This window comes from Molothrus aeneus, chromosome Z (genome assembly GCF_037042795.1).
Source record: "Molothrus aeneus isolate 106 chromosome Z, BPBGC_Maene_1.0, whole genome shotgun sequence".
In the NCBI taxonomy this organism is placed as follows: domain Eukaryota; kingdom Metazoa; phylum Chordata; class Aves; order Passeriformes; family Icteridae; genus Molothrus; species Molothrus aeneus.
In genome coordinates, this window is record NC_089680.1 from 24,131,649 (window position 1) to 24,159,342 (window position 27,694).

The 27,694-nt window shown below is 37.5% G+C and overlaps 1 protein-coding gene across 5 annotated transcripts in view; it reads left to right on the top strand.

The window, feature by feature from the left end:
* Nucleotides 1-27,694, top strand: part of NFIB (nuclear factor I B) — a 166,100-nt gene that overhangs the window by 78,364 nt on the left and 60,042 nt on the right. For all 5 annotated transcript variants that reach the window (XM_066568723.1, XM_066568724.1, XM_066568720.1 and 2 more), the window contains exon 3: nucleotides 19,930-19,983. In XM_066568723.1, the coding sequence (XP_066424820.1) occupies nucleotides 19,930-19,983 (54 nt within the window). The remainder of the gene's footprint in view (nucleotides 1-19,929; nucleotides 19,984-27,694) is intronic.

The window sequence follows — 27,694 nt, forward strand, 5'->3', positions numbered from 1 at the left end:
CATATTCCAGTGAAAATGTGATCCAATTGGTAGAGCCTTTCTAAATACACAAGCGGAACTGCTAAGATACTAAAATACTCTGATACTGATAAGATACAAGGATGTTTCCTACACCATTAAAAGTATAACATGAGTAAATGGAATATTTTTTTAATACTGTAAATGGAATTTCACAGTCATTTTAAAGTTGGAATAGGTAAAATTTGTTCACTTTGGATTTAGTAAACCAGTTTGCCAGTAGCATGCAGAACCTAGGGACTGGGGATGCAATCTCATTTTTTTTTACTGCTTATAGCATGAAGGTGCTGAGTTACCTGCAAGTATATAGTCACCTTTATCCCAAGTCACTGGCCTGGTATCAGGATGGTCTGATAAAGTGAGACCCTGGAATTTGAGCTGGGCAAAGCTGTTGTTGTACATCTGGGTTTTGTCTCTCATAAATGAACAGAATTGTATTCTTGAGCACTTCCAATATTTCTTTCAGTCCAGGGGAAGTTTCAGGATTCTCAGTAAGTGAAGTACTCAGTGCATCCATAGAGGAAAATAGCCTGTGTTTTTTTAGTGTTTTAAGTAAAAGTGCATTGTTAACTCAGTGAGGATGAGAAATGGGGAACAGGTAGATATTTATCTTTCAAATGCATATATGTCTTTGAAAGGAAGAAGAGTGGCACGATATTTACAGAATGAAGCTTCATCTGTAGAGGCTGTAAGCAGCAGATAAGATGGAAAGTGGTGTGATTTTTTGAAGATGTCCCTTTGCATGAGAGATTGATAAACATAGTCCCTTGCTAGTTTTGTCCCCCTTTTTTTTTTTCCTCTTTTTTTGGTAGACAGCAGTTTAGAGATACACTTATTAAATATTAATGGATGAGATGCTCTTTGGAACCTTAACCTCAGCTCACTGGGACCTTACAAGGACATCAGTATTACACAGCTGTGTGACTTTGACCCTGATTACTAATTAAACAAAGGTGAAAGTCACTTAATTCAGAAGCATATTGAGTGGACATAACCATCAAAGTGAATGTCTTCTCTATTTAGCAGTAAAAAAAATTCTCAATAGAGTAGAAAGGATTAGAAATGAAATATAGTTATATAAATAATTGACTGGGGTTGATCTGAACTCTTCTGATGCAATGTGGCCATGAGCAATAAATATTTAATGGATTTGTTGACTAGCATTTTTACAAAAAGCTCATGTTCAGATGTTATTATTTAATGATAGTTGATAGGGAAGCTCAGGACTGTAAATAGATAGGGGCAGCAGCCATAAGACAAGCTTTGTATTCACTTAGTGTCTGTAAGGTTGTGATTCTTCTACTAATGGAATACTTTTTTCTTCTGCGGACACTTCCTTTTTATTTTTTAATTCCAAGTAATGCTAAAATGCCTGTAGAGCTTTATCTTGTAAAGAGAATTCAGTGAAAACATCATGATGCATTCAAGTGTCAGCTGTCATTATCCAAACCACCAGAATCTTGTGAAACTGCCCAGCAAGACACAGGAAAGCAGTGAAAAGCTTTTGCTTTGGTTGTGCACAGTTATGGTTAGAGCAGAGTACAAGGCCTAAGGAATCTCTCAATTTACATTTGTCTTGACATTGGACACAATGAAAGAACACTCTTCTGTCTGTTATATAGACCTGGGACAGAATAGTTAAGGTTTGCTAATTCTGCACATGGCTGGCATATCTTGATGAGGCAGTCCACCTCAAATAAAATAGAGACAGTCACAGCAAAGGCTTGAGATGTTTAGAAGGGTTTTTTAAATTTTGCTGGTAGCTTGGAAAAGACAGGGATTTTCTTTAAAAGCTGGCAAATGCAATCAGTGTGAAGGAGGTATAAAGTGTTGGGGCTTTGCTGGTGCCTCGTGCCTGAGCACAGAGTAGCTGGGCTTTGCAATGTCCCAACGTGTCTGCTCCTGGCGCAGGGGAAGCATATGACGATTTGTGCATAATTTAAAACAATAAAGTAAGCTTCCCTTCAGGAAACCCCTCCTCCCCCCTTTCTCCCCAGTGATGGTATGTGTGGAGCAGTCAGCATGTCTTTTAGCCCACTGCTGTGCACAGTGTACTGGTAAGCCTGGTGTGACTGACCTGCGGTGCCAGGTCCCACTCTTGTCTGGAAAACCAGCTCCTTGCCTCACTTAAAACAAACTGATGGTTTTAGAACGAGTTTTGACTTTTGCCCTTCATGCAGGACGACACTAGATCGACGACATTTCGGGATAACTGTTTGGCAGCCATTTTAGATACTGCCTGTGCTGAGAGCTCTCTGGCTGCCAAAAATTGCAAACACTCTGTGCCAAAACACTCTTGGCAGTAGAGATAAACTTTGCAGAGATACACAGTCTAGAAATATCTTATAATTACAAAGCACAGGGGGCAGAATGTTTTTACAATACAGCTGTGCTAATGTAAACATTTAATTTGGCAGCCCTCTCCACCCACTTTTCAATTAACGGGGTTTATGCAGATACTTTAGGTCTGCAATAAACTTTATTGCTGCTTCTCTTAGACTACAGTTTATGAAACACAGATTTGAAGTATTTTGGAGGCTTTCTATCCATTTAGCAAGGCACATTGAAAATGTTAGGCTGTTGTAAAGGGAAGTGTCAATTCCTGTTTTAAAATGCCTTAGCTCTGGCTTCACTAAAAGCCTTTGCTTTAAAAGTATATATTAATTGGGGCCTGTCTCCTTTGTTTTTCCCAAAGCAAGTAACGGGATATTAATAGAAAGAAATGAAATCACTTAAAGAGCTACAAAAGGACATTTTTGCTGGTGGTGATCATTAGAAAAGACAAATGTTCCTGGTATTGCAAAATGGTGTTACAGAGAATAGCGCTGAACAGCAGTCTTCACAACTTTAATTGCAATAATTGTGTGATAGCTGCAGTAATTGTTCTCATAGAGTAAAAGAAAAATAATTTCCTATCACAAGCATTATTCAGCCTTAGATGGCAAAAGCAGCCAAAGAGCCTCTCCTGAAAACTCCAGAATGCTGGAGGTTGCAGTATTTTATAATGACATGAGTTAATTTGCGTTGTGAAATTGGTTAATGTTTTATAATATAAAAAGGCATATTAGAAAAAATATTTTCACTGACTATCAAATAAATTAAAGTAATTCTCTCTAATAACTTTTGCATTTTGTGGGCATGAAAAGCGTGACTTTGAAAGGCCAAAAGGTGGAGTCCTTCCTCACATTCCCTCCCCAATTCTGAGGGGGATCAGACTGTGTCAGAGGGGCTGTCCCTGGTCTGGAGGGCTCTGTATTCAGGAGCTAGGCAACACAGAGTAAGCACAGTCACGGAATCACATTAGCATGTTCTCTAGGGGTGCCAGACTTCAGGATTTAAAGGATCACTTCAGTTTGGACAAACTGAGGAATAGGACTGATTGTTGGTTGGTTGGTTTTTTTTTTTGAAAGTATGTTGAGACTTTAGTTATGAAACTTGGATGGACAGCCAAAAGAAGCTGTCTTGTCTACTTTAATTTTGACATTTATATTTCCAGGCCAAGCCACTTATTGCTGATGATTATGCCATAGCAGCAGCAGAATGAAGGCTTTTTATAGTCCCACTGCAGTCTGGATAATGGTCTCTGCCCCACAGAGTATTCAGCCTTGGTTTCCCTGTGTGTGGGGCCAGGATGTGGTGGTGTGAGGCAGTGGGATGACTGGCTAAGGAAAGCAAAGTGCCTTTACAGTTGACGTGCAGAAACTTGTTGGGGCCTGTTGTAGTATTTTTGCTTTAAACTTCAAATGAGGGAAGGTATGCAAGTAGATAAAAAAGTGAAAAGACTGAGGGCATAGTTTACCAGAAAGTTTTTTAATGGGTGTGTTATGGCCCAAAAACATCTTAATGAAATTAACTACATAAATTGTTAATGGATTCCAGAAATTTAGGTTCTTAATATGAGTGAAAGGCAATCAGAAAAACAAGAGCTTCTTCCAATTGATTTGCCTTTTCCCAACTTTCATTGAAGTGAGTTAATCCTAAATGCATTTATTTTAAAAAGTGAATTTATAAAAGTGAATTTATTGTTTATAGTAGACATCATAGAAATGTGATTAAGTTACTCAGTACTAAAGCATAACAGCATAGATATATTAAAAAACTGATTGAAGAAGGTCAGCACAAGCAGATGCTAAACACTAATGATATAAGCTAGGACCTACTTGTAGGACTAATTCTGTCTCTGCAACCTGTTGAGCTATAAAGATTAGCTGTGAGGAAGGGAATATAGTTTATTTATGATCCCATACAATTGACTACTGCAGGAATCCAAATAACTTCTTGTCCTGCATGATCACATGACATTTTCTTGCACTCCTACTGTAGGAAGTGATCATTGCTTTAAATTTATAGTTGTATTACTTTCTATCAATCAATCAATCAATCAATCAATCAATTAATTTTGCTGATAAATTGGAATTATATGGTTATCTCAAGTGCCCTCTTCTTTATTAGGAACACAGTTGTTCAGCATTGTTGCTGTGATTAGAGTATAATTACAGTACAGAACAGAGTGCTTTTGGGAGTGGTATGAAACTTTTTAATAGATTTTGGCCTCTCCATTAACAATAAAAATTCAGTTTGGTGGCAAAGGACTGTGATGAGTGGGATCTTTATTTTCTCCTTTATTTGGCCATGGGAGTCTGTGAGAATGCTGGTCAAGGCCCAAAGGCAGAATCAAGCATTTAAAAAAAATTATGCTTTGCAATTCATTGGTGTTAAAATAACATGTAATCAAGATAGTAAGATCCTGGCCACGGGAATGAAAGATCTGAAAAGCAGTGAGAAATGCATTCCACATCTACAAAGAGATTATCAGTCATCTTTGACACCAGTACTTTAATGGATTATTGGTAAATAATCTGTATAGAATGCCATCCCCCTGTTGCCTCCCTTCCTAAGGCTTTATTGAACCATGGGTGGTATTTGGGGACAAAATAGACCTCGTATTTTTTTCTTTATGAATAAGCCTCCTAAACAGCTGGGGTTCGCAAGAGGTGGTTTTGTGATTTTGTACCAGTCTGGGAGAGCAGAGATCCTCTACACTGAGGGTCACTGGCTGCTGAGGGTCCTCTATGTGGAAGAAAATCTCCATGTCTAGCAGGGAGCCAGACCTTCCTGGGGAGCTGAGCAACATGTGCCACACTCTCCCATGTCCCCTTTGAAATTTGTGGTCCACTGTAAGTGCAAGAAACCTCGACTAACCAGTGGAGGAACCATCTATAGTATTCCTCCCTCTGCACATGTTGGCAACGTTCCCACCTCTTCCTTTGAGGCAATGAGCACCACTGCTGCACTGCCCCAGGCTGCAACAGCCTGCAGCAATCTGCGGAGCACTGGGCTGGAAGTGACATCCCCAATTCTGTGCCCAGGATACCCACAGAAGAGTCCAAAACAACCTCCCTTTGTTCAGGTATTTGGGAGTATGCAAAACCAAAGCTATTTTCTCATCATGGGTTTGAAGCTGAATTGTTGGCATAATGTTGGGGCAAATGCTGGACATGAAATAATATGTTCAGATGACATGTTAAGAATTAAAAAACTATTTTCAAAGTGGTAAATGCAGTTTACCACAACTAGCAATCTGCTGCCAATGCATCCTGAGGGTATTTTAAAGCTCGGATCCTCAGGAGCAGGGGTTGGGGGCAAGACAGGGATGTGTCTGGAGGTGATTCCATGCTCTAGCAGTGTCTTAGTGGATTTTTTAGAAGGATGCTGAAAGCACTCATACAGTGGCAGCAGGATTTTACCCTGCCAGCCCATAGATGATAGTAACGATGCTGTGTCAGTTCCTTAGGAAACACATAAACAAGGGCAAATGGAGTATTCCCCTGTAGAGCAGAAGAGTTTAAATAGATTAGGCTCTGGTATAGCACTTCAGTTTATCAAGCATTTAGTGTTTAGGATGTACAATACAGCCGTATGTGGCTTGCCAACTATCTGGGCTTCCCCCACTGTTTCTGGTTTGGCAACAACATGGTTTTTCACCCTGTTGCAATGCTGACTGCCAAGGAGACATGGCCAGCTTTCTGCTTCCTGTCTTCCTCTTTGTTCTGGCTTGGCCTGCATTCTGCCTGCCAAGTCACAGATGCCAAAAGCTTATACAAAAAGGTCAAACAACTAAGGCTTGAAATCACCTATGCCAACATTTGTATTTCCCTTCTATTCTTCTGTATTTGGCTAAATGGAAAGTACACGCCACATAGGCAGGCATACAGAGAAGTTTTTGCAGGAGAGTGTACCTATCATAGTTCTAAAAAGTGCTCATGGTGGCAGGGAGCACTGAAGCTTTCTTAAAATTCCTCTAATGGAATTCTAAGTGCTTAAGGCATATAATAACCTTTTGATTTTGTGGATTTATGTCTCTCCCCTTCCTCACCCGACTTGATTTTTCTTATTCTTGCTGTTTTATTATATTGAGGAGTCAAGTTCCTTTGGAAGCTAGTACTACAGATCTCAGCAGTTGGATCTACAGCTGCATTAATATCTGTGACCCTGTTGTAACCACTAAGAAAACTTGTCTTTCTGTAGTATTTATAATTGGAAAAATCTAATAATAAGTATGCAGCTTTAAGAAATTTAATCAACATGAATCTGAAAACTCCTGTATGGTTTTATATATTTTCTCTAGAATAAAATTAATTTTTCTGATTGTGGTTCAGCCTCTCCTTATCTTGTGAGATAGAAGCAGAAAAACATATCTACCACTTCTATTCCTGTAATGTTTCTTATCATGGTAATGATATTCACTTATTATTTTAACCTCCAAATTTTAACCTAAACACTTAGACTGATAATAGTAGCCTTCAATGCAGAGTGACTGTTGACCATGAGTTTTAAAGTTCCATACTTGTAAGGTAAGCCTTCTGTTGAGATGATTCATCAAAGCCCAGGTTGAAAAGCACAGCTTACTATTTCAGTCAGTCTTCAAAGGAAACTTTACTCATCATTGTCTCAGCTTCTCCCCTACCCTCACATCCTTAAAGAGAAGGTGTTTCTTTAAAGTAATGGCAAGAAGCAAAATTAAAAAAAACCCACAAGGATGCCTTCAGCAATAGGCTTGATAATAATAATTTCATAATAAGCAATATTGAATTGCCTCTTATTCAGATGAGCAAGAAACCTGTACAACTCTTAGTGGTTTTACATTTTTTAACTAAAAATGTTTTGCTGGGTACTGCAAAAATTGCAGGGTTGAAGAATATTCCAAGGTGTATAGCAGTGCCACAAGGAGGGTAGAGAGACAATGCAAATAGGAGATAGGGAAAAGAATATGTGTCATTACAAGTTATCTTAGAGTAAATCTTTAACAGTTTAACAATACAGTAAATCTTTAGCAATATAATATGCCTAAAGTTAATTATAGACCTGGGTAAATGGAGCTGCCAAAGTCTTTAATGGGGTAACTGTGCCTTTTCTAGGGTCAAATATTGGTTGTGGGCAATTGCACGTGTACAAAAATATGTCAGTTTTCTGTCACTCTTCCCTAATAATCTCATGAAAAAATACAGTCCAGAGAATTTAACTTGTTCTGCCCTAAAATCAGTGCACTTCTTTTTTCATGCCTTATAACTTAATAACTGTCATTTTTTGATGGTGAATGTTTTTATCTGTGTTTAGTCTAGTATTTTTTTTTTGTAACACTGCAACACACTGATTACATTTTTTTCCATCTGCTGCTTATTAAAGTAGACTTATGCTAATACATTTGGGAAGGCAGCTATCCTTTTGGTGTTGACATATGCCTTTGCAGAGAGATCCTCATGTGATTGCCTGTATTCTACATGAACTTAATGCTAGGCTGTGGTGTGTTGTTTGAAATGGTGAAGGTGAGAACCGTGCAAAGATCCCTGCACTTGCTGTGGCTGAACTAAGTGGTATATGAAAACACTGTAGATTTGCAAGCTTAACAATCTTCCTAGTGATGTTTTCTGGACTGTCTCCTATATACAGTCACATACTGTCTAACGAACTTGGTAATCTCTAGACTAAACTTGGTATAAAACTTTACTTTTATTCTTATTGTCATGGCTATCTGTCTTCATGTACTGTTTCCATCTTCTGAACACTTACATCATGCTGTTATCATTAGCTATGCGTATGGAAGTGATTTCATTGCTCATTTGATTAAAATAGAAGAAAGGGTCCGTACAATATTCCTAGTGTTTCCTGGGGGGACACAGGGCTTTAGACTTAGAGCAGGCAAACTGACTTGATATGGAATGTGTTTTAATGTTGTTACACAGCTTTAATTTTAGCAATTGTGTATGTAGGAAGAGTAATGCCAGAATCACTTTAGAAAAATTGGCCAAACAATGTGCTGGTCTATGCTTAGTTTCTGGAGATTGCTTTGCTGTTGGTGGAGTGCTTCTGTTACCAATCCTGATGTTGGTTTGCTCTACTGCAGGCAGGTCATACACCTTAGCTGTCCTTCCACATGTGCAAATGAATGTGGGCCATTGAACAGAAGAGTATCATATGAGACGTGTTTATTACTGTGGGGCAGTTTCACACTTTTGTGGAGGTAGGGGCAGGGGAGAAGTAATCTGGGAGGAATTCTGACCAACAGACTTAACTGTGCTGTGTCCTGGGATCAGTCCCCTTTTTTTTCCCCTTTTGGTTTGTTTTGTTTTTCTTGGTTTGTTTATACAAGTGTGATGTGTGATTTACTAGTGGGCCCTCTTCAATGCTTGCCTGTCAATCACACCCACTGGGTGGAGAAACACTGCCCTAGGCCAAGGTGAATTTCACGTGAGAATTGTATTTTCTCATGTTCTTGCCATTACTGATATCATACTGCTGTCCTCAAAAAGGCTCCATTGTTGTTCACACTTCACTTTTAAGTTGGCATTAAAGGGATACAATTCTTATTTAGAGGTACAACACCTCCTGGAAAACTACTCGAAAGGATAAAAGCATTTTGGGGCTTTGGAGATTTGCTTAATACAGCTGTTCATAAGTGTAAAATTTAATATCAAACTAGCCAATTGGTCTCATCTGCATATCAATACAAATTCTAGCAACTAGAAACCTGGAAACCTGAACTGCTCAAAATTAGGCAGATGTGAATGAAGTTTAGACTTGGCATTGTGCACTTTTCTGATTTCACTTTAAGTTGCTCAAGCAGCACAGACAGATTGACTTTACACTGCTCTGGAGTGTTAGTAAAAACCACACCAAAAGAAGGCTGGGCTGAAAAGGGAGCTGTAATCATTTCAGAATCACACAAGGTGTGTTGTGTATTTTTGTGGAGCAGGGAGAGACAGGCAGAAGGGAGGAAGGTAAAGCAAAATGGGTTTGCAGATTTCCATTAGAGTATTGTCACATGCTTGAAATCAGTTGTAAAAAGGTCTGCCATAATTTCAGTGCATACAACTGAACTATTGTGCAGTACATTGTGTCTCATCTAACTCCTTCAGGTCACGTGCTTTTAACCCATTTGTTCAGGAAAACAGAGCTGCCAAGGGGCTTGAATACACTTAAGGTATTAAACTGAATCTTGAACCTGCTATGTGGGTGCACAATAGGGAAAATTATTAGTATTGTTCACAGAAGAAGGGCAGTGCAAGTATGAAGTTGCTATTTTTCGCTCTAACGTTTTTTGAAAAATCTCAAAAAATTTCTGTGAGGAATGCTGTTGTGAAAGTGCTGTTGTTCACATTTATTTCTGTTCTTCCAGTAGTGCACAAGAGAGTCAACATATTTAACCCATTAGACTTCCACCTTCTCAAAGCCCAAAACATTGGCTATAAGTAAAATAAGCCGGAATCTATATGAATTTATAATTTCTGCACACATACACACATATATGCACAGATACATTAATATAAAGGGTTATTAAAATGGAAAGTTCTGTTTGGATTGAATTTTATTTTATATATTTAGCTAGCAGAAAGGGTGGGGTTTTTTTGTGTCAGAGGGCCTTTAATAAGAACTTAAATCTGCACTTATAGGAGATGTTGAATTTCTAAGGTTACTCATTCTGTCTTCATGTCTTGGAGCTTTTGGGTGGTACAACTTCTTTTGCTTTGTACACAGACTGAAACTTGAGTTTCTGATATATTTTCCGTAAACATGTACAAGGTTTTTTAACTCCAAAGACTTTCTTTTTTATAGCGGCAGACCAAACCAGTCTTGGTAACTTTCTCAAGGTCCTGCTGTGATAGAGTAATGGTAAGAAAATAAGCCTTAGAAACAGTGGATGGTTAAATAGTATTCAAGGCACTGGCAAATTACCAGGTGCAGCAAGAATTTTGAGTCAGGGTTTTTGTTCTCCTTCATTCTCCCCTCTGACCCCCCCTTAATTAGCACTCAATTTTTACTCATGCAAAAAGCCCCCAACAACTAGTAAGCAATAAAAATGAAAGACTTGGAATTTGAACCATCTGGTTTTTTTAAATAAAAAGTAGTATCCTTTTTTCAAGTATATAATACCCTTAGGTACTGCAAGAACATGTGCCAACTTTTGTAAATAAAACAAAATTGGAAGAGCAAAAGCAGTCTCTGCTGTATATTGAATGGGCAAGCATATTTTAATATCTTGCAGAACTGCAGCTTGTATTGTACCCATCAGGTACAATAGTCCCTGCCAGGGAACTTCACCTACATAGATGCTTAGAAAGTTAGGGAAATTAGAAATTAGGGAACTTTAAAGATGTGATGTGTAATATCCAGTGAAAACTATGGAATTTCAAACAGATGCTGCATGTGATATTAGCCACAAAACTACAGAGCTATGTTGGGCAGGCACAAATGAATATGATCAAATATGTAATACATTAATACTTTTTAAATACTTCTAATAATTTTAATAGCTTTTGACCAGTACAACAGTAACGGCTGTACTTTTGCTAGTAGGGAGATGAGGAACCTGTGGGAAAAATGTTCTTTAAAATTGCTTTGTTTTAAACTTGAAAGTCATGGTTTACATGCTGTAAACCAAGATGACTTTTTTTCTTTGTAAGTTACATGCTTTAAAAATAATTCCTTGCATTTATTTGCAGAACATTGCTGCACAAACTCAAAACTGAGTTGGTCGTGCATTTGTATGCTTTAGTCAGTTTTACATTTTAAATTCTGCCGGGGCACATAATTTGACTAGCTACTTCTAATTTTTACCTACTGTAAAAGGTCAAAGTAGAGAGAAAACTAATTCGTAGGTCATAATTTTTTTATCACTTTTGCTTCAGTACTTTCTCATCATTTGTTACAAACCTGTGTGTAAACATGGTGCCTGTGAGCACACATGAAATTAAAATCAAGGTTTGAACCACTGGCATGAAAAGCTGGGGTGATTTTTCTCAGCCAGTTCTTGTATATTATGTACTTAGTGCCCATTAATAGATTTAATCCTTCTTTTGTCATGGTTAGTTTGTTTTAATTGTGTGTGTGTGTGAGTGTGTGTGAATATGGTTAGGCACAATGGTGCATATTTTGTCTATGAACTTTTAGATTACAGCAGATGAAATTAAACCCACCTTATAAAGAACATGTGTTTATACTTCTATTTGAGACTTTTTTTCACAAAGATCTCTGATAAAAAAATGTGTTAGTTGAAGATCCACAGAACTATGGCGTTCCTTATGCCCCAATGTCTCTTAGAAGTAAGTTAAGTAGCATACAATTGTAAATGTCTGAACTGCTGAGGAATCTGTCTTTTATTACTGTATGATTTAGTGGAGAGTGCAATGCACTTGGAAGAAAAAAAATGCCAATCTGTCCTACAGTATTTGCTGAACTATGTTTTTTTTTTTGTTCTTTTAAGCTGTAATTTACCATAAAGTGCCTCATCCAAAACTTGATAGAGCAACTTTTCATTGATTTTTAACAACCTTTGTCTGTGATTCATGTTAACAAAACTGATTTTTTCTTACTCCTGTCATCCTTATCCCCTAAGAATGTTGTGGAAATGTGAATTTTATCTCCCTGAACTCTTTTTGCTTTACTGCTCTACAGTTCAACAGAAAATAAAATCCTGATTGCATGGGACTCAGTGGTAGAATTTACATTAGCTTCCCTGAAACCAGAATCCATTCAGCAGATTCAGGTTGGATGTCAGGAAGAATTTCTTCACAGAAAGGGTGCCTAGAAACTGTAATAGACTGCCCAGGGAAGTGATGGAGTCAACATGCCGGAGGTGTTTAAGAAAAGACTGGATCTGTCTCTTACTGCCATGTCTGACATGTGCTGTCTCTAACTCACAAGGTGGAATTCAATCATAGGTTGGACTCAATAAGCTCAGAGGTCTATTCCAACCTAATTGATTCTGTGATTCTGTAAAGATCTCAGCAATTTGTATTGCATATACATCAGGGTCAACTCTGTCTTACAGAACAGAATAAAGTGGATGGTTTATTATCTAGATGAAGGTATATGAAAGGAAATTCCTATTATTTGCTTGCAAATATGAACTTTTAAATTAATATAGTCTATCATATAATTTCTTCCTTTTCTAAACATCACAATAAATCCTCACTGTGTTCTACATTTTGCTTTTGATTTTCTGAAGAATCGGAAAAAAAGCTCTTTATGAGATATACCTTAACGTAAAAGGACTTCTTGGTTTCCATAACTGACTTCTGAATATTTCTGACTATAGTAGTATCCACAGTATCCTCCAGATGGAGAAGATTAAGCATTCATATCTCATCTTTTCCAACTGAATCCAACAACTTTTGGAAAGAAATGTCATTCTTTCACATTCATCCACATATGGCTTGATACCTATGTAAATCTCTTCTTAATGTACATGTCAAGAAAGAGCTCAACTAATTTTATGAGGTATGGGAAATATTTGTTTCAGGCCATGAAAAAATGTAACCCTTTTCTTAACTTAAAAATGTGTGTGTGCATGTGTGTGCATACATATGTGTATATTCCATGCACAACTTGTAGCACAGCTGGGGAAATTTGTTCAGTTTTCAATAGGAGCAACATCTGGTCTTTATAAATTGTATAAGAAATATTTTGAATAAATAATTGTTGTGACTTATGCCACATAAACAAATAAAGGAATTTAAATTAAAAAGATAAATCTATGCATGGGATATAAAGCTGAAAATCTTACTATCCGTATTGCTATTTTTGTTCTTGTAAGTGCTTCTAGGTCCTTGGATTTCTTTCAACTATATAAAATCTGAATTTACTCCCAGAGCTCCACTTCTTAACTAGGGCAGTTTAAAAACTAAACAAGGATTGAGTCAGTTAATTAATTTAAATGAGATTACAAATCAGAAACACATTACGTAATGTTGATTTAATTACCATTTTTTATTTACCTAATTAAAATACTCTGAAGGAAAGTTAACTGTCTTGACAATGGCCAGTTGGGTGACTTGGCGGAGTCAGATCTGCTGATAAAAGAGCAGGTGAAGCAGGGAGCCTGCCATGACCTGTTGGGCTCTGATGCCCCAGCCCATCACACACCATCTCAGTGCCAGCCCACGTGGAACTGGCATTGCCCCGGCAAGCCCAGGCGTGGGGATGCTCCTCCAGTGGAAGAGATGTGGGGTTTCACACAGCCACAGGCAAGCTTCTCTGGGCTGGGAGGGCACAGAGGCATGTGGGGAAATGGGTCAGCTGATGGCTTAATAGCTCTTGCTGTGTTCAAAGCAAACAAGTTTAAACTGAATTGGAAACTGAGTGCAGCTTCTGCTGGCTATCCTGACCAGCTGCCAGCAGAAGTGCCTCCATGGGCTGAGCCCTGAAGGCTTTGTGGAGTGACTTGCCTGCTTGGACTAAAGCCTAGGTACCAACACCAAGAGAGACAGCTCAGCTTTCTGGGGTGAGTAGTCAGCTCTGTTTTTTGCTGCCTTTTTTGGGTAGGTGACGGTTAAACAGCAGCACTCTTCTGACGTAAAGAGCCTAAGTCACTCTTACAGCTCCTGGTGCAACACATGGGCGCTGATGACGCCTGGCTGCAAGGATTACCACATCCAGCCTTCAGGGTAGCTTCTGCTGTTTCACTGGTCTCCTGAGAGGTCCCAACCATGCCTCCTGGGTCCCTTTTCTATGCTTCTCATCTACCACCAGTTGTATGAATATGAAGCACAATAAAAATGTATAGGACTAGCTCTTTGTGTAGTTACCCAGTGCAATAGCAGAGCTGTGTTGTAAACACAGAGGAAGTCCTTGCAGAATAAGCGTAGTAGAACAATGTTTTTAAAAGAAGTCACTGATTCAGTGTTGTGGATGTCATGGGTGTCATGAACACATATTGCTAACAAGTATATACTGTTGGGAGAGATGCAAGGGCAAACATGCCTTTCTCACAGTGAAGCCCTACTTGTTTTTTAAGGTGCTGCTTTCTCCTTCTGTAACTGTGCTGCATACCATATCTCTTCAGGGACATATAATCATGGAATCCTTTAGGTTGAAAAAGACCTTTAAATCTTGAAGTCCAACTGTAAACTAACTTTGCCAAATCCACCCTTAAACTATGCTCCTAATTGTCACATCTCTAGGTCTGTGAAATTCCTTCATGGAAGGTGACCTTCTGACTCCCCTGGGTGGCTGATTCCAATGGCTGGCCACCTTTTGGTGAAGAATTTTTCCCTAGTGTCAAAATTAAACCTCCCTACGTGCAATTTTAGGCTGTTTCCTCTTGTTTTATTGATTGGTACATGGGAGAAGAGACTGTCCCCACCTGGTTACAACCTCCCGTCAACCTCCTGCAGAGGGCAATAATGTTCAGCCTCCTTTTCTCCAGGCTAAACAATGTCAGTTCCCTCAGAACTCCTAACAGGACATGTGTTCTACCAAACAAATTGGTGGTGGTGAACATTTTATCAGAAGACCTTACAGAGCCAAAATTTTCTGCAGAAGTATTTGAATTAAGTGTAATGATCTCTGAAGATGTGAAAAATAAATCCCCCCTCAAGTTAACACACTTATGAAAACAAGGGTGACACTAGCATTTCCATGTTTGTAGCAGCCTTTCAGTGGATGCTATCCACTTTTCAGTGGATAATGCATTAAACCACTTTTACCTGTTCTATCACAAGAATTGGTGTGAATAATGCTATTAAAATAGTACAGATGGTCTCTATTGTCCAATGGAGAAAGACTACACTAAGAAAGACACTGCTTTTCAAAATGAAATTGTTACAATTGTTTGGGAAATTTGTCAAACCAATCAGTTGCTTTGTCAAGGTAAAATAGTGTAGGCAGTAAAAGGTAGTTATGTAGTAAAATTAGAGTAATAATAAGTCAAGGTAATGATTTAAAGTTCAGGGATAAATTAGTTATCCCTTTGTTTTTATGGATTTTTGCGGCTCATGTTATTTGCTTTGGAGAAGAGGAAGATGTCTTACTTTTCTTTGCTGTGGATGTTCTGAGAGTCTTTGAGAGATCAAGAACTGATTAGACAGGGGCTTAGATGGAAGACATTCCGAGGTCTCTACCACACTATGGTAACCTGTGATCTTGTGATTTTCAGGGGTACAACATTTGTGTCAAGTGATGTCAGATGGCAAAGTAATCCTGACATTCTGGAAGGTTGTTGTGATTCTTGTTCATGATAGTGACTCTGTCAGATGTCAAGTGCTGTATATGAATGAGAAAGTTTGGACAATGTCATACATGGTTTGGTGATGGCCACATCTCTGTGGTTCCTTATCCCTCACACCAAAATCAGAGACTATCAAAGAACAAGGATGTATTTACCTGGTGGTGAATGATTAAATTAGTGTTGATCAGCTGAGATCAGCTGAGGCTGATTAAAGGCTGTCCTCATAGCCTGTGGCAAATAGAAATGTGTTCACTGAAACCACTGAGCAAGTTCATTTCATTACTGTGATGCCTGTAGACAATCTACTTATTTCCCCAAGACATGGCTTTAGAAAATATTTTTAGATTTTAACAGATTCTGCTGCTACTTGTTTTCAGTGCCTTTGGTATTATGCTCTAACAGAGAGCCTTAAAACCAAAATTTCTTGTACAGGATGGGGCATAAGGAAGGTATAGCAGCTTACTTTTTAAAGAGAGTATCATATCAACTGAAAAGTGAAAGGTTAGGTTACTGAGGTGAGCAGTACTAAAACTCCTTCAAGAAGCTGGTGAGCAACAATGTGACTTGCTTGGCTTTGCTGGCATGGGTGTCCTTCCTGCTTGTCAAAGACAATGTGGTTCAAAGGGTGAGAGCATCTCATCCTTTGCTAAATGGACTTTAAGGAAACAGCTTTTTAAAATTTTCCTCTGTCTTATGTGTGGGAACTCAGCTAAGACTTTTCCTAGTGTACCACAGGGAAAATGGAAGCTTATTTTTTCACTTGAAGCAGGCCTCAGCAGTCAGTCTTAACTCTGGCTGCACTGGGAGTTACCTGCACTCACAGATGCTCATTGTGATCAACTCCTGGAAATGAAAACATAGGAAAAAAATTAAGTATTAAATATATGTCAGCTTCTTGTCTCATCCTTTCACACAGTCTCCTAGAAGCAAGAGTAATTTGATATAAAGTTTGAATGCCTTGGAGATAGCTGTGCTAAATCATGATAAGTTATACATAAAGGGCATCAGGGTTACATGACCTGTTAAAAGTAAAGTCTGGCTTGAGCCTGTTTCATATTAGTTGTTCATCCATGGGGCAATAAGTTATCAAAGATAAGTTTTATCAGTCAGCACCAAGAAGAACAGAGTAGAAGATGTGCTACTGTAGCTGTGAGGTGCACATGAAAGCCATTTTGGGGAAATGGTATGTGTAGGAGACATTTTACTCCCTATCAACCACTACAACAACAACAACAGCAACAACAAAAATAAGGGAACTTACTGTTGGGAGCTAGCTAAATGAAAATTATGAAAATTTCAGTTTCATTGCATAAACATGATGGGATTTGATTTTCTTCTTGTTGTGTATTTTTCCATCCAGCTTCTAGCTTATGAAGTTGCTTGGGTTTTCTTTTGGTGGTTTGATTTCTTTTGCTTTTGGTTGTTGTGTAGTTTTTTTTATTTTTTTAATTTTTTTTAATGTGTAAGAGTTATTTGCTGGGACAATTGAATGCAAGTCCTGCTAGACAGACAGTGAATTTGTTTTATGTCTTTCTCCATCTCCCCTTCCTGGAAGAAAGGGCTCATGTTGTTAATTAGTGGTCTTGTACAGATGAGGACAAAGAAAGATTTAAAGTGTCTTAACAAGTCTTCTACTTCTGTAGCTTCTGTGGCTTCCCAAAAATGGCTCTTACTCCCTCTTTTAGAACAACATTGCTCCAATGTAGCTGTTCATTCAGTGTTCTGTTTATATGAAGTTATATAATTTAATCCTATAATGACCATGATTCTTTTGTACTTTGCAAAGCTGTTTGCATCCAATCAAAACAGAAGAGTGCTTTGTAATCACTGACATTGGTAAAAGAATTGAATCATCACAGGCTATCTCAAGTCTGTGTCTTTCATCTTGAGGATCAGATGCTTCTCTGTGTTTTAAGTGCAGAGTTCAATAGCTTGATGCTCTCATACAGAATAAAAGTCTTTGATTTTTCAACTGCATTTAGTGAAGGCTTAGATAAGTTTCTTCTCATATTCTTCCTCAGTATTCTCAAAATCTCGTTGAGATCTCAAAAAACACAGATTGATAATCAATACATAAAAGCCATGATTACTGAGTAGTTAACAAAACCCAAAGCTAAGGCTGACTGGAAAATTATAATAAATAGCCAACTGCTTATCCCTACAATTAGAAAATTCTTTGCTAAATTTCTTACTATAATAACAATTATTCAAACTGCCATTAATCTTTAAATCCTGAATACAGAAACTAGAAGTAAAGACAAATTTCTGTGCAAGACCCGAAAAATTATTTCACTTTGTCCTTTTTTAAAATTAATTTTAACAGGAGAAAACTTCAAAAGTTATTTTCTGGTAGGTCTCATTAATTCAGTTTCAAATCTTTGTGATCCTGAAGCTGTTGTTCAAGCTTTATTGGTTTTATCTACTACCAAAATGACAGTTCATTTAGCCACATATCTGCTGTAGTTTTACACTTGGACCATTGCTGTGTAAAATTAATCCTCTCTTATAATTTGAATTTAAATAGTGGTATGTAAGGTTTGTAGAGTCAAAGAATGTCTGTTAGAGGAACATTCTAATTCACACAGGAAAAAGGATTCTCCACAAATTGGTCCATATGTGGAGAAACATTAGACTCTTAGCAGTTCTTGTAGCTGATTTAGTTTTCAAATTAACTTGATTTAATTATATTAAGGAAAGTATCACATCATGCAAAGAAACAGACTGAATGGCTGCATACTGTGCTGCACAATGGGACACCTGAGAGTACCCAGGTGCCAAGCCATGGTAAGGGCAGAATCCAACTCATAGTCTTGCCCTTCATGTTTCCTGCCCAAGGCTGAAGAAGATAAATGAAATTTCATGGGAAATTCCCTATTCAATGTGCATTTTATTGTGCACAAGAGTGATTTAATTCAGTATTGGAAAAGTTAATTGTTTTTTTTTAACAACATTTGAACTGTGTTTCACATGTGCCTTGGAATTCCAGTACTCAGGTAGCTACCCAGATATATAAATTTTGGGATAACTGCCATTAAGATCAGCTTAGTAGAACCTGAGCTGAGTGAAAAGGATTTCCATCTCAGTTGAAATCTTCTGTAGAATCAAGCTTGTGCTAACTTAAAGAGTTTGAGAGACATGTGAGTCAAGCCATGTTTACGAAGATGCATAATGGGTAGCAACAGAATTCAATGAACTTCTTGTAGCAGGTAGAGCGAATCTCTCATTCTAAGATGTGGAGTACATCAGCTATAAGAAGTAGTAATGGTAATTTAAGGAAAAATATTTGTTGATAGGCATTTTCTTCTTTTATATAATATTTTTTCTTTAATTTGGGCACTGTAAGCAGCAATGCATTCAACAACTCTACATCCATCTGGAATTCATTTGGTGGTAGCAGTTTCTATGGTGCTATGATGCAATCTTTTGGTGATCTTACGCTATTAATAGCACCACTACATTTAAGAAAATTGTTATTTTTTATTCAGACTCTAAAACAGCTCCAAAACCAGCCTGTATGTGGAAAAAATGGTGGTGCCTAATTTATTTTCTTCTTCTCTGCATTTTTTGTTTTTTATATCTTTGTTAGTTTCTTGCAGTGGAGCAGGGTTTTGTTGTATTATTGATGTGGGAATACAGTGAAAAGTAGATGTTTTTAAAAGAAACTGTTTTTATGAATAAGGATATAATTTATTATTTAGTGTATTAACATGAAATTACATTCTCCTCTTGATTCAATAGGTGCATGTATGGTGCATGTAGGTGCATGTAGGTGCAAAAGAACACAGTTTGAATTCTACAGCATTTGAGTTTTGTTAGTTTTTACATTACATAATCTTAATTTCACAACAGCAGTTCTCACGGGCTAGGAGCACAAAGACCATATTGTATTTAAACAGACTGTCATATCCTCATTGCAGTCATGAGTCTGTGGAAGCAATGTAGGCCTTTGTGCTTTAAGAAAAAGCTAAGGCAAAAGGCCTCATCACTGCAAGCACCACTAATTGCCTGATACAGTGTGTCTCTCTGGTCATTGAATGAGAAGAAGTTACCTCTGCTTTGCTCATTATGCAATATTATATTTGGGGGATGGTGGGAAAGGTAATGAAAAGGTACCCTTGTAAATGTGCTTACAACTTAAGTATTTGACTGAATGACTCTCTTGTCCTTATTCAGTGATCTACAAGTTCCTCTTATGAGGATCATTGCATCTTTCACAATGTTTCTACCTCTGCATAAAATAGCTTACAGGTAGAGTGTTTGTTCAATAATGCGTCACATAGAAAGTCAGGGAAATGACCTTTAAAGAATAAAGTAAAGCATTAGTTTAATAGTTAATAGAGGGTATTAAAAGATTGTGAGATACTTGCAAAACAAATTATTAAAACATTTCTTTCATTTCTTTATAGATTCTGGACAACCAGGAAGTCCAAGCCACAATGATCCTGCCAAGAATCCACCAGGTAAATATAAGTTCCAGAACACGTGCATCTAACATTGTTTGAGAACAATGATACTACTGATAATGCCTAAAGAGAGTTTAATTAGTCAGCAACCTATCTTGCACTGGTAAAATAATCAGGATAAATTGTGATACTTTAGTTCCTCTAAACTAGCAGTGCCTTAATTGCTATTTCATCAACATTAATTTTATCTAAGGAGTTTTTCTTTCATCTCATGCTTTTTAGCATTTTCTAAGTGGGGATGGGCAAGGAAGTGGGAGTAAAGAAACAAGATCCCAAATAACTTTATTTTTATAAAAGTCTTCCAATGCTACTAGTTTTCTTTCATCTCAGGCAAAAGAAAATTGACCTATGCTTAAACTCTGTGACTACACGACCAGCTTTTTTACTTTTCATATGTGCTTTATAAAATAAAAATGTGTTAATTTAAAATTATTTTTTGGCATCAGCTCAGAGCAGTCTTTGAACATGTTAATGCATCATGGCTAGTGACACTTGATATTCCTTTGAGAGAGATGTTAGTGTAAATGGTCCTTTCAAGGATTCTTTTAAAATAAAAACACAGGAGAAAATCAAACCCAAGTTTTGCCATTCCAGTCTGTTTAGACAAAAGGTTCCTTGAATTTTTATGAGCCTGTCCTTCTAATCAATTGGGCTGTACTAGTAAATCTTGTAAACCTTTGCCATGTTATGAATTTTATCAGACTAAGACAAACAATTGTGACAGACACACTATCACTTCTAAATGACCAAGAAGTGACTCTACCCACCATCATCACATCGTGTCTTCTCATTTTAGCTCTCAGAAGATGTGTATATTTGAAACAAGCTGCAACTGACTCAGTTTGATCTTCCAAATAAGAAATAAACCATATTCTGACCAGGACGTAATTTTGTGTTGCTGGGCAGCTAACATATACATGGATATTTTCTGGATCTGTTACAACATTAGGATAAACAGTCTGCTTTGTGGTTGTACCATTTTGTAATATGTATATCATCAAAGAATTCTCTATTTGTGAAATATGTCATGTGTATTGCCTGTGAATATCCAAAAGTGGGAGAACCATCAAAGATTGTTATATATAAAGTCATATTCCTGTAAAGTAAACCCCAGATATGTATACTTGAAGATAGCAGATGTACTTTAGAGGTAAGAGGACAGAACAAGTCAAATAACATCATTCTAAGCTCTAATGCAAGCGATTTTTTTTCTTTAAGGGATCATGCAGGCGTGTTATCAGTTCCAGTTGGAGATTTTGATGCTATTTCTTTCCAAACTGTGTGGGATTTTGAGAATGAAATTTTATTTTTCTACTAAATACATGCCCACATTATGTAGAATAGTGGTTTAAAAATCCAAAGAAGCAAATTGACTCAAAATAAATATGAAAAGTTTCTCTGTGGATAATTACTGTTTTTGAAACTTGGACCATTTAACCGTAGAAAATTTATTTGCTTTTAGAACATCCCTGTAAGTGCAAGAAAAGCCAAGCACATTACCTTACCCCTTCTGATTTTGAAGGACTTTTTTGTACCTTCTGGGTTTGGGAAGCTGAAGGCAGAGTCAACTCTCCTTCAACATGTTTTAAAATTCTGGTTTTGAAGTGCCATTTAGCATTTGGAGTAGGAAGGTAGCAGTACGTATTTTACTAGTGAGGATCACACCCTATAGTGATTCCAGTCCCTCCGGCCCTCAGCCTTAACTCCACTAAGGAGTAATCTTGTTGCCAGTAAGAGCCTTGGGGAGGCAGCAGACAAGCTGCAGAGGCTTTCTTGTGGGCAGACTTACGGGTCAAGATGTAATGTTTGACAAACTCCACTGTCTCAGAATGTGAAGGGACGTAGAAAGCAGCTAAATCTGAAACATCATGAAACTTTCTGCTTAAAATATGCTTAAATATGCTTAAAATAATAATTTCTCATGATTTGGAGTCACTGCAGCCAGTATTATCCCTTTGTCTGCTGCCAAGTGGGGACAGAAAATATAAGCTGTGCCTTGGTTCCCTTGAAACCCTTCATTTAAGCAGAGACAGAAGGATAATTGAATGTCATCTGTTGGAGGATGACCTTCTAGCTTTGTTCAGCTTCCCTGTGTAATACTGTTTTGGAGTTAAACTGGCAAGGTGAAAGTGCTGTGGTTTGTGGCATTGGAGAATACAGGACTTCTGGGGCTGTGCAGGAGAATGAGAAGGAATTGCATGCCATTCAGCTTCTCTGGGAAAAGCACTACTGTGCTATTCTTTCTTACTAAACTTCACACGATTCTTATTATTAGAGCCAGACAGTCACTTCTGTCAGAACCCTGGGGTATATCCACTCTGAGGTTTGTTTTTAGCCCCCAGCCAGGAGTATGTGGATTGGTAGTGCCAGGAGGGTTGTTCTTCTAGCATGTTTTGTTCTAGTGCCTGTATGTCAAGGAGCCAGGTTGCTGGCAAGGGATGTGTGCTGCTAGCTTTTGGATGCCACCACTTTCATAAGGACACTGCCAAAGAAGAGGTTGCTGGAAACTGAGTGGTAGTTGGCAAAGCTGTTGGTGTTAAGAGTGGTTTTTTCCTAGGTTTGGCGAGACTGTTGCATTCTTTAGGGTGTCTGGTAATTTGCTGTCCTAACAACAAGTTGGAGAGAGGGTAGTGTCACTTGCCAAACAAAAGAACGTGAAGAGCATTTGTTGGAATTCTTTACAATATGTTCCTAATATTTTGATAGCTCGATGCAGTGATAAGACCTGTGGTATAGTTTGTGGTGATAGTGGGATGTAGCTTTTGTGGGTACATCCAGGGGTATCCTCCTCTAAGTTTTATTTTTAGATAACTTTGAATTATTTTTTAAATAAAATATATTATTAAATATATATTTGTATTAGCATAAATACATTTTTATAAAGGTTTAATCTTTTATAAAGGTTTTTCAGAGGGCTGGGTTGTAAATTTTGCTTCTCTGCAGGTACTATTAAATAAGTTCCAGACAGATAGGTGAGCAGAATTAAACTGAGAGAGGAGAAAAATCTGAACACTACTGTTGTCTGCATCAGTCTTCAAGTTCTTGATATCTAAAAGTTTGTGCTGTGCTAGCACAGTCCTAATTATTAAAAGTTTACATTATTTAAAAGAGAGAATGGACATGACAAGGGCCCCAGTGAGGGTGTCTGAACAGATAAAGGCACACCTGATTAGAAATATGAAAATGCCCGTATTTTTGCACACAAAAAACAAACACCAGCAAGCCACCAAAACCCAAACATAATCAAAGTACTTTAGGCCTGTCTTGTTTCTTACTTTGTGCTCAGAATGTTCTGAGCTATAGCTGAAGCAGTCTGTTAAAGGTAACCTAGTGTGGCAGTTTCAGTCTAACGCTGCATCATTATTTGCTCCCTCCAAGTTCCATAGGTCTTTTGTACAGTTTAAGAAAATCCAAAAAATAAGTCTTCACTAGTGTATCTGGAAATATGGACAGTGGTGTGACAGAATATGTACTGAAGACAGAAGATGTCCTCTTTTAGTAAATTAATCTCTTAAGCATGAGAAAATTATGAGGGTAAGTAAAAAGAGAAAAATATCTAGAACTGTAATCAGGCTAATGATATTGACCCCAACCATAACAATATGGTCTTCAAAGATACAGTCCTTACTAGCCAGTTCTTCTAGGTGAGGATTTTCTAGATTTTACTTTGCTTTATTATTCTGTCCCTTTCTGCCTGCTGGCCACAATGACTTGATATTAATAAGACTTCTTGCCATTTGCCCTTGGTTTGAGGTTGCTGCTTGATTTGATTTATACATCAGCATTAACACGACTGTGTCCAGTTGTTACTGTGTTGCTCAAATCTTTAAAGACAGCCTTTATAAGCAACTAAAACAGGAGTAAAAAGTAGCAATATTGATAGAGTTAAACACCATGTGGATAGGACAGGGAGGAGACTCTGTGAAGATAATTTTAAGTCAATTTTTAATGGGTGCCTTCTATATTTTGGAGCCATTTTTGTCCAGCAATGGGAAATACAAAAGATAGCTTTTCAGAAAGTGCAAAGAAAACCTAGCTATCCTGACACACACAGGTATGAGCCTTTTTGGTGAGGGAAGATGAATGTGTTCAGATTTTTCCTTTTATCCAAGCAGACGAGTTTGGGTTACTAGATAAGTTTCCTAGCAAGTGGCAAACATTAGGTTTTTTATTTGTTTTGACTTTTTTCTTGATACAATTTACTCAATTTTAGCTGGTTTAAAAAATATTTGCATAAATTTTTATGACTGTAAGATCATTCAGAATGCAGAGAACTCAGGTTTGAGCTTTTGTGCTAATAAATATTAAATTATTTATATGGGATAACACTTCTAGATGAAGATATGGACAAACTGTCTCTGTCTCTTTGCCTTTCATTACACCCCATTGGTTTCCTTCTTTCTTTCACAATAACCCAGGATATGTTGTTAGGGAATTTGCCTAGAGATAAAATCCTTAATCTGAATGAGGTATAGGTAGTTGAAGCCACATCCTCACTGTACTGGAATTGTTTTTCCTCTTCTATTTTCCCTAGAAAATTTATTTTAGGAACAACTTCCAAAGAAGACCTGAGTGAAATCTCCAACTCTGAAGTTCATTTTGTTTTGTTTTATTTGTTTTTTAGTTAAAGAAGGTGTTGCCAAAACCCTTGCAATGAGCCTCACCTGTCTCTCAGTATGCAAATCTGTCTTGCAGCTGTAGAGCCCCAAAGGCTTTCCTTGCACTTTCATATGGCCTAGTAGCCATTGGGTGAACATTTTTTTGGATCAAGCCCTTAGAAGTGTGTAATAAATTTGACTACATATTTCTGCTATGGATAAAAGTATTTTAATATTAAGTTTTAGAATTTGTAGTTTCAGAAATAACCTCTGAAGAGGAACATGGTCTCAACCTTTCCACCCTTTTGGAAATGCAATACACAAATGTCTTTGAGTTTTGAGTGTCTCAGACTACAGATGCTTTCATTATTTTATTCTATTGCAAGCTACCCTCTTGTGGGTGGAGAATTAGCCCCATAATTAATTGGAATAGAAGAGATATTCCCTGGCCTCATCATTGTAAGCAGCTTTTCTTGTGGAAGCAATGATGACATAGTAGCAGTATAGGGAATTCCAGCAGAATTGTATCTAAATAAACAAATATCCACCTCTTTTTCAGCATGGAAGTAGATATCCTGAAATGCTTGCTGTTTCTCATATGCTTGTAGCTGTGCCATCTCAGATAGTGATCTTCAAATAAAACAGGGTTGGGTTTGGTCAGATCTTGATTTTCTGTGAAGTTCTCTCTTTCCCAAATGTTCTATGAACTAGCAATGTCAGAGGTTGAGAGATGATACTTTTCTTTATCAGCTTCCCAGCAGTGAGCTGGGAGGGGGTTAGGTGGGGCATTCTGAGGTCAGTGCCCAGCTGCACAGATTGCACAGCCCTGCTTTCCAAAAGAAAGAGTTTTTGGTCTTTCGGGATGGTTTGGAATTTGGTGCGGGCAATTACTACTGTCTGCAGGTTTAGGATTACTTTTACATTCTTGTTTGCACTGGCTGTCCTTTATGAAACTGCTGTGTGAGTAAGAGATGCTGTGATCAATTCTCCTGTTGATTCAGATGCTGTTGTGTTCAATGGTGGATGTGATGGTTTTACTTCAAAGCATGCGCAGAGAAAGAATTTACTAAAAACTCTTATGTTATCAGCTAGAATTCCAGAAACCTCCTTTGGCATCAGAAAATTCCCTTTTGGTACCTACTAGTCCTATAGCTGTTAGAAAGCGGTTCCCCCAGCTTTTTCTTAAGTCTTGGCTATAGTTTTGGTATATCCTGAGACCCTCTGGAACAGAAAGCAATATGTATATGTGTTACTTACCCTTTCTGTTTCTTGCTAGGTTTCAGGGCAACTCACTTCTTGAATTCTAGCCATGGATTTCAGAATCAATTAAACGTGGTTTTTACTTCTTCAAATTAATGCAACACAGATGACTATTGTTCTGTCTATAATTTTGAGAATGTCAAATATCTCATTTGTTTCTGAAAATGGTACATTTGGCTTTTCAGTTCCTAATTGTGTTAAAAGTTCAGTGGAGTCAGGGGGTCTTTTTGCAAGTTTTTTTCCTGTCCCAGTTACAACATTATTGCAACTTTTAGGGGAAAAGAGCCCAAACCAAGCTGTGGGCATGCTACATGACTGCAGAAGGTTGTGTGACAACAAAAATAGCCTCATTCTCTAGGTAGACCTTAGTTCAATTGTTTCAATGACATCATCACTGAAATCTTTATCACTACTTAGCAAATATTATCCACCCATATCAGTCTTTAAGATATTCTGTTTCGGTAGCAACTTGTTTCTGGTACTGTTTTTCAGGCACTGGTTTCAAAATGCATGCAGTAACTAGAAAACAAACTGTATGTCTGCTGACTGTGTTTTGACTTACGAACAATGTGAGACTAATTTTTCACTACCACTTCTGACTGTAAATAATATCTGTACAAAGCTGTAGCTAGCAGCATTACCCTGCATAACTTAAAGTTTATGTCTGCTTTAAACCAGAGTTTTCAGCCTTTCTTCTCACGGTAGCTCCTGATGTTTGTGTATTTTTCTTATTGCTAGTAAGTCTATTTGCTATTCTATAATTCCTCTTTCTAAAGATCCATAAATAAAAATATATTAATAAAAAATTGTTTCCGGTACTGGTTGGGTCCTCACCCTTCTTTTATAAGTTGCTCAAAACGAAGGCAGTATCAATGAGAAAACTATATTTATAATCATACCAGGAAACAGTTTTATGGTTAGGTGGTAGCCAATATGCAGCAGAACATAAACAGGCATTCTATTCATAAAAGCACAATTAAATCAGAAGACATAAAAAGATCAGTTAAAAATTTTCAAAGCTAAACGTCACTAGTAAGCTTTTAAGTAATGTGAGAACAAGCTTGTTAAGGAATTGTTTCAGCAAACTGAAATTTTTCAGTCAGTTGAAACTATATTTCCTCCTCCTTCCCAACCCTTTAAGTTTCTGCATTGTTAGAACAGTTAAAAGCTGCACGTGTAACTCATCTCTTCAAGGAAGAGTACAAGGCATAGTGCAGAAATAGAGTGGGAGAGGTGCAAGGAGTAGGGCGGTAACTTCTACAGCAGTTGGAGGCATTGCTGCAGGTTTCTCCCTTTACTGACTGTATATGGGAGCTTGATCAGAACTGCTGCTTGGCTTAACCTGTTCTTTCATTGTTGATGCCACTGGCTTGGCCATTGTGGAATTGTATGGAAAGTATATTTTTCATGAGTGATTTTTCTTTAAAAAAGATAAGGAGAGAAAGATTTTATAGTCTCCATGTACAAAAACTAGGCAAAAATGTAAAAAATCCACTCTTGTGTATGTGTTTTGGAAGTTACTGACTCTCTGTACAAGATCTCACTATGGCGGTTTTGTCAGACATTCTCCTTTTGTAGAAATCAGATTTTTAAGAATAATGACAATTAGTAACATGCATTTCAGAGTGCCATCTCTCAGGCAGGATGAGTTTTATTAAAAAACAATATTCAATGCTTTCATTAGGTTTGAATGATAAAGACAGCAGTGTTACAATGACTATCAAATGATACAGTAAATTGTCTGTGAGGAATACAATAGACATATCAAGTGCATTAATGTCTGTACTGAACAGATCAGAAACACACACCAAGAGTGCTAATTTAAGGCTCTTTTACGTATTAATATAAAC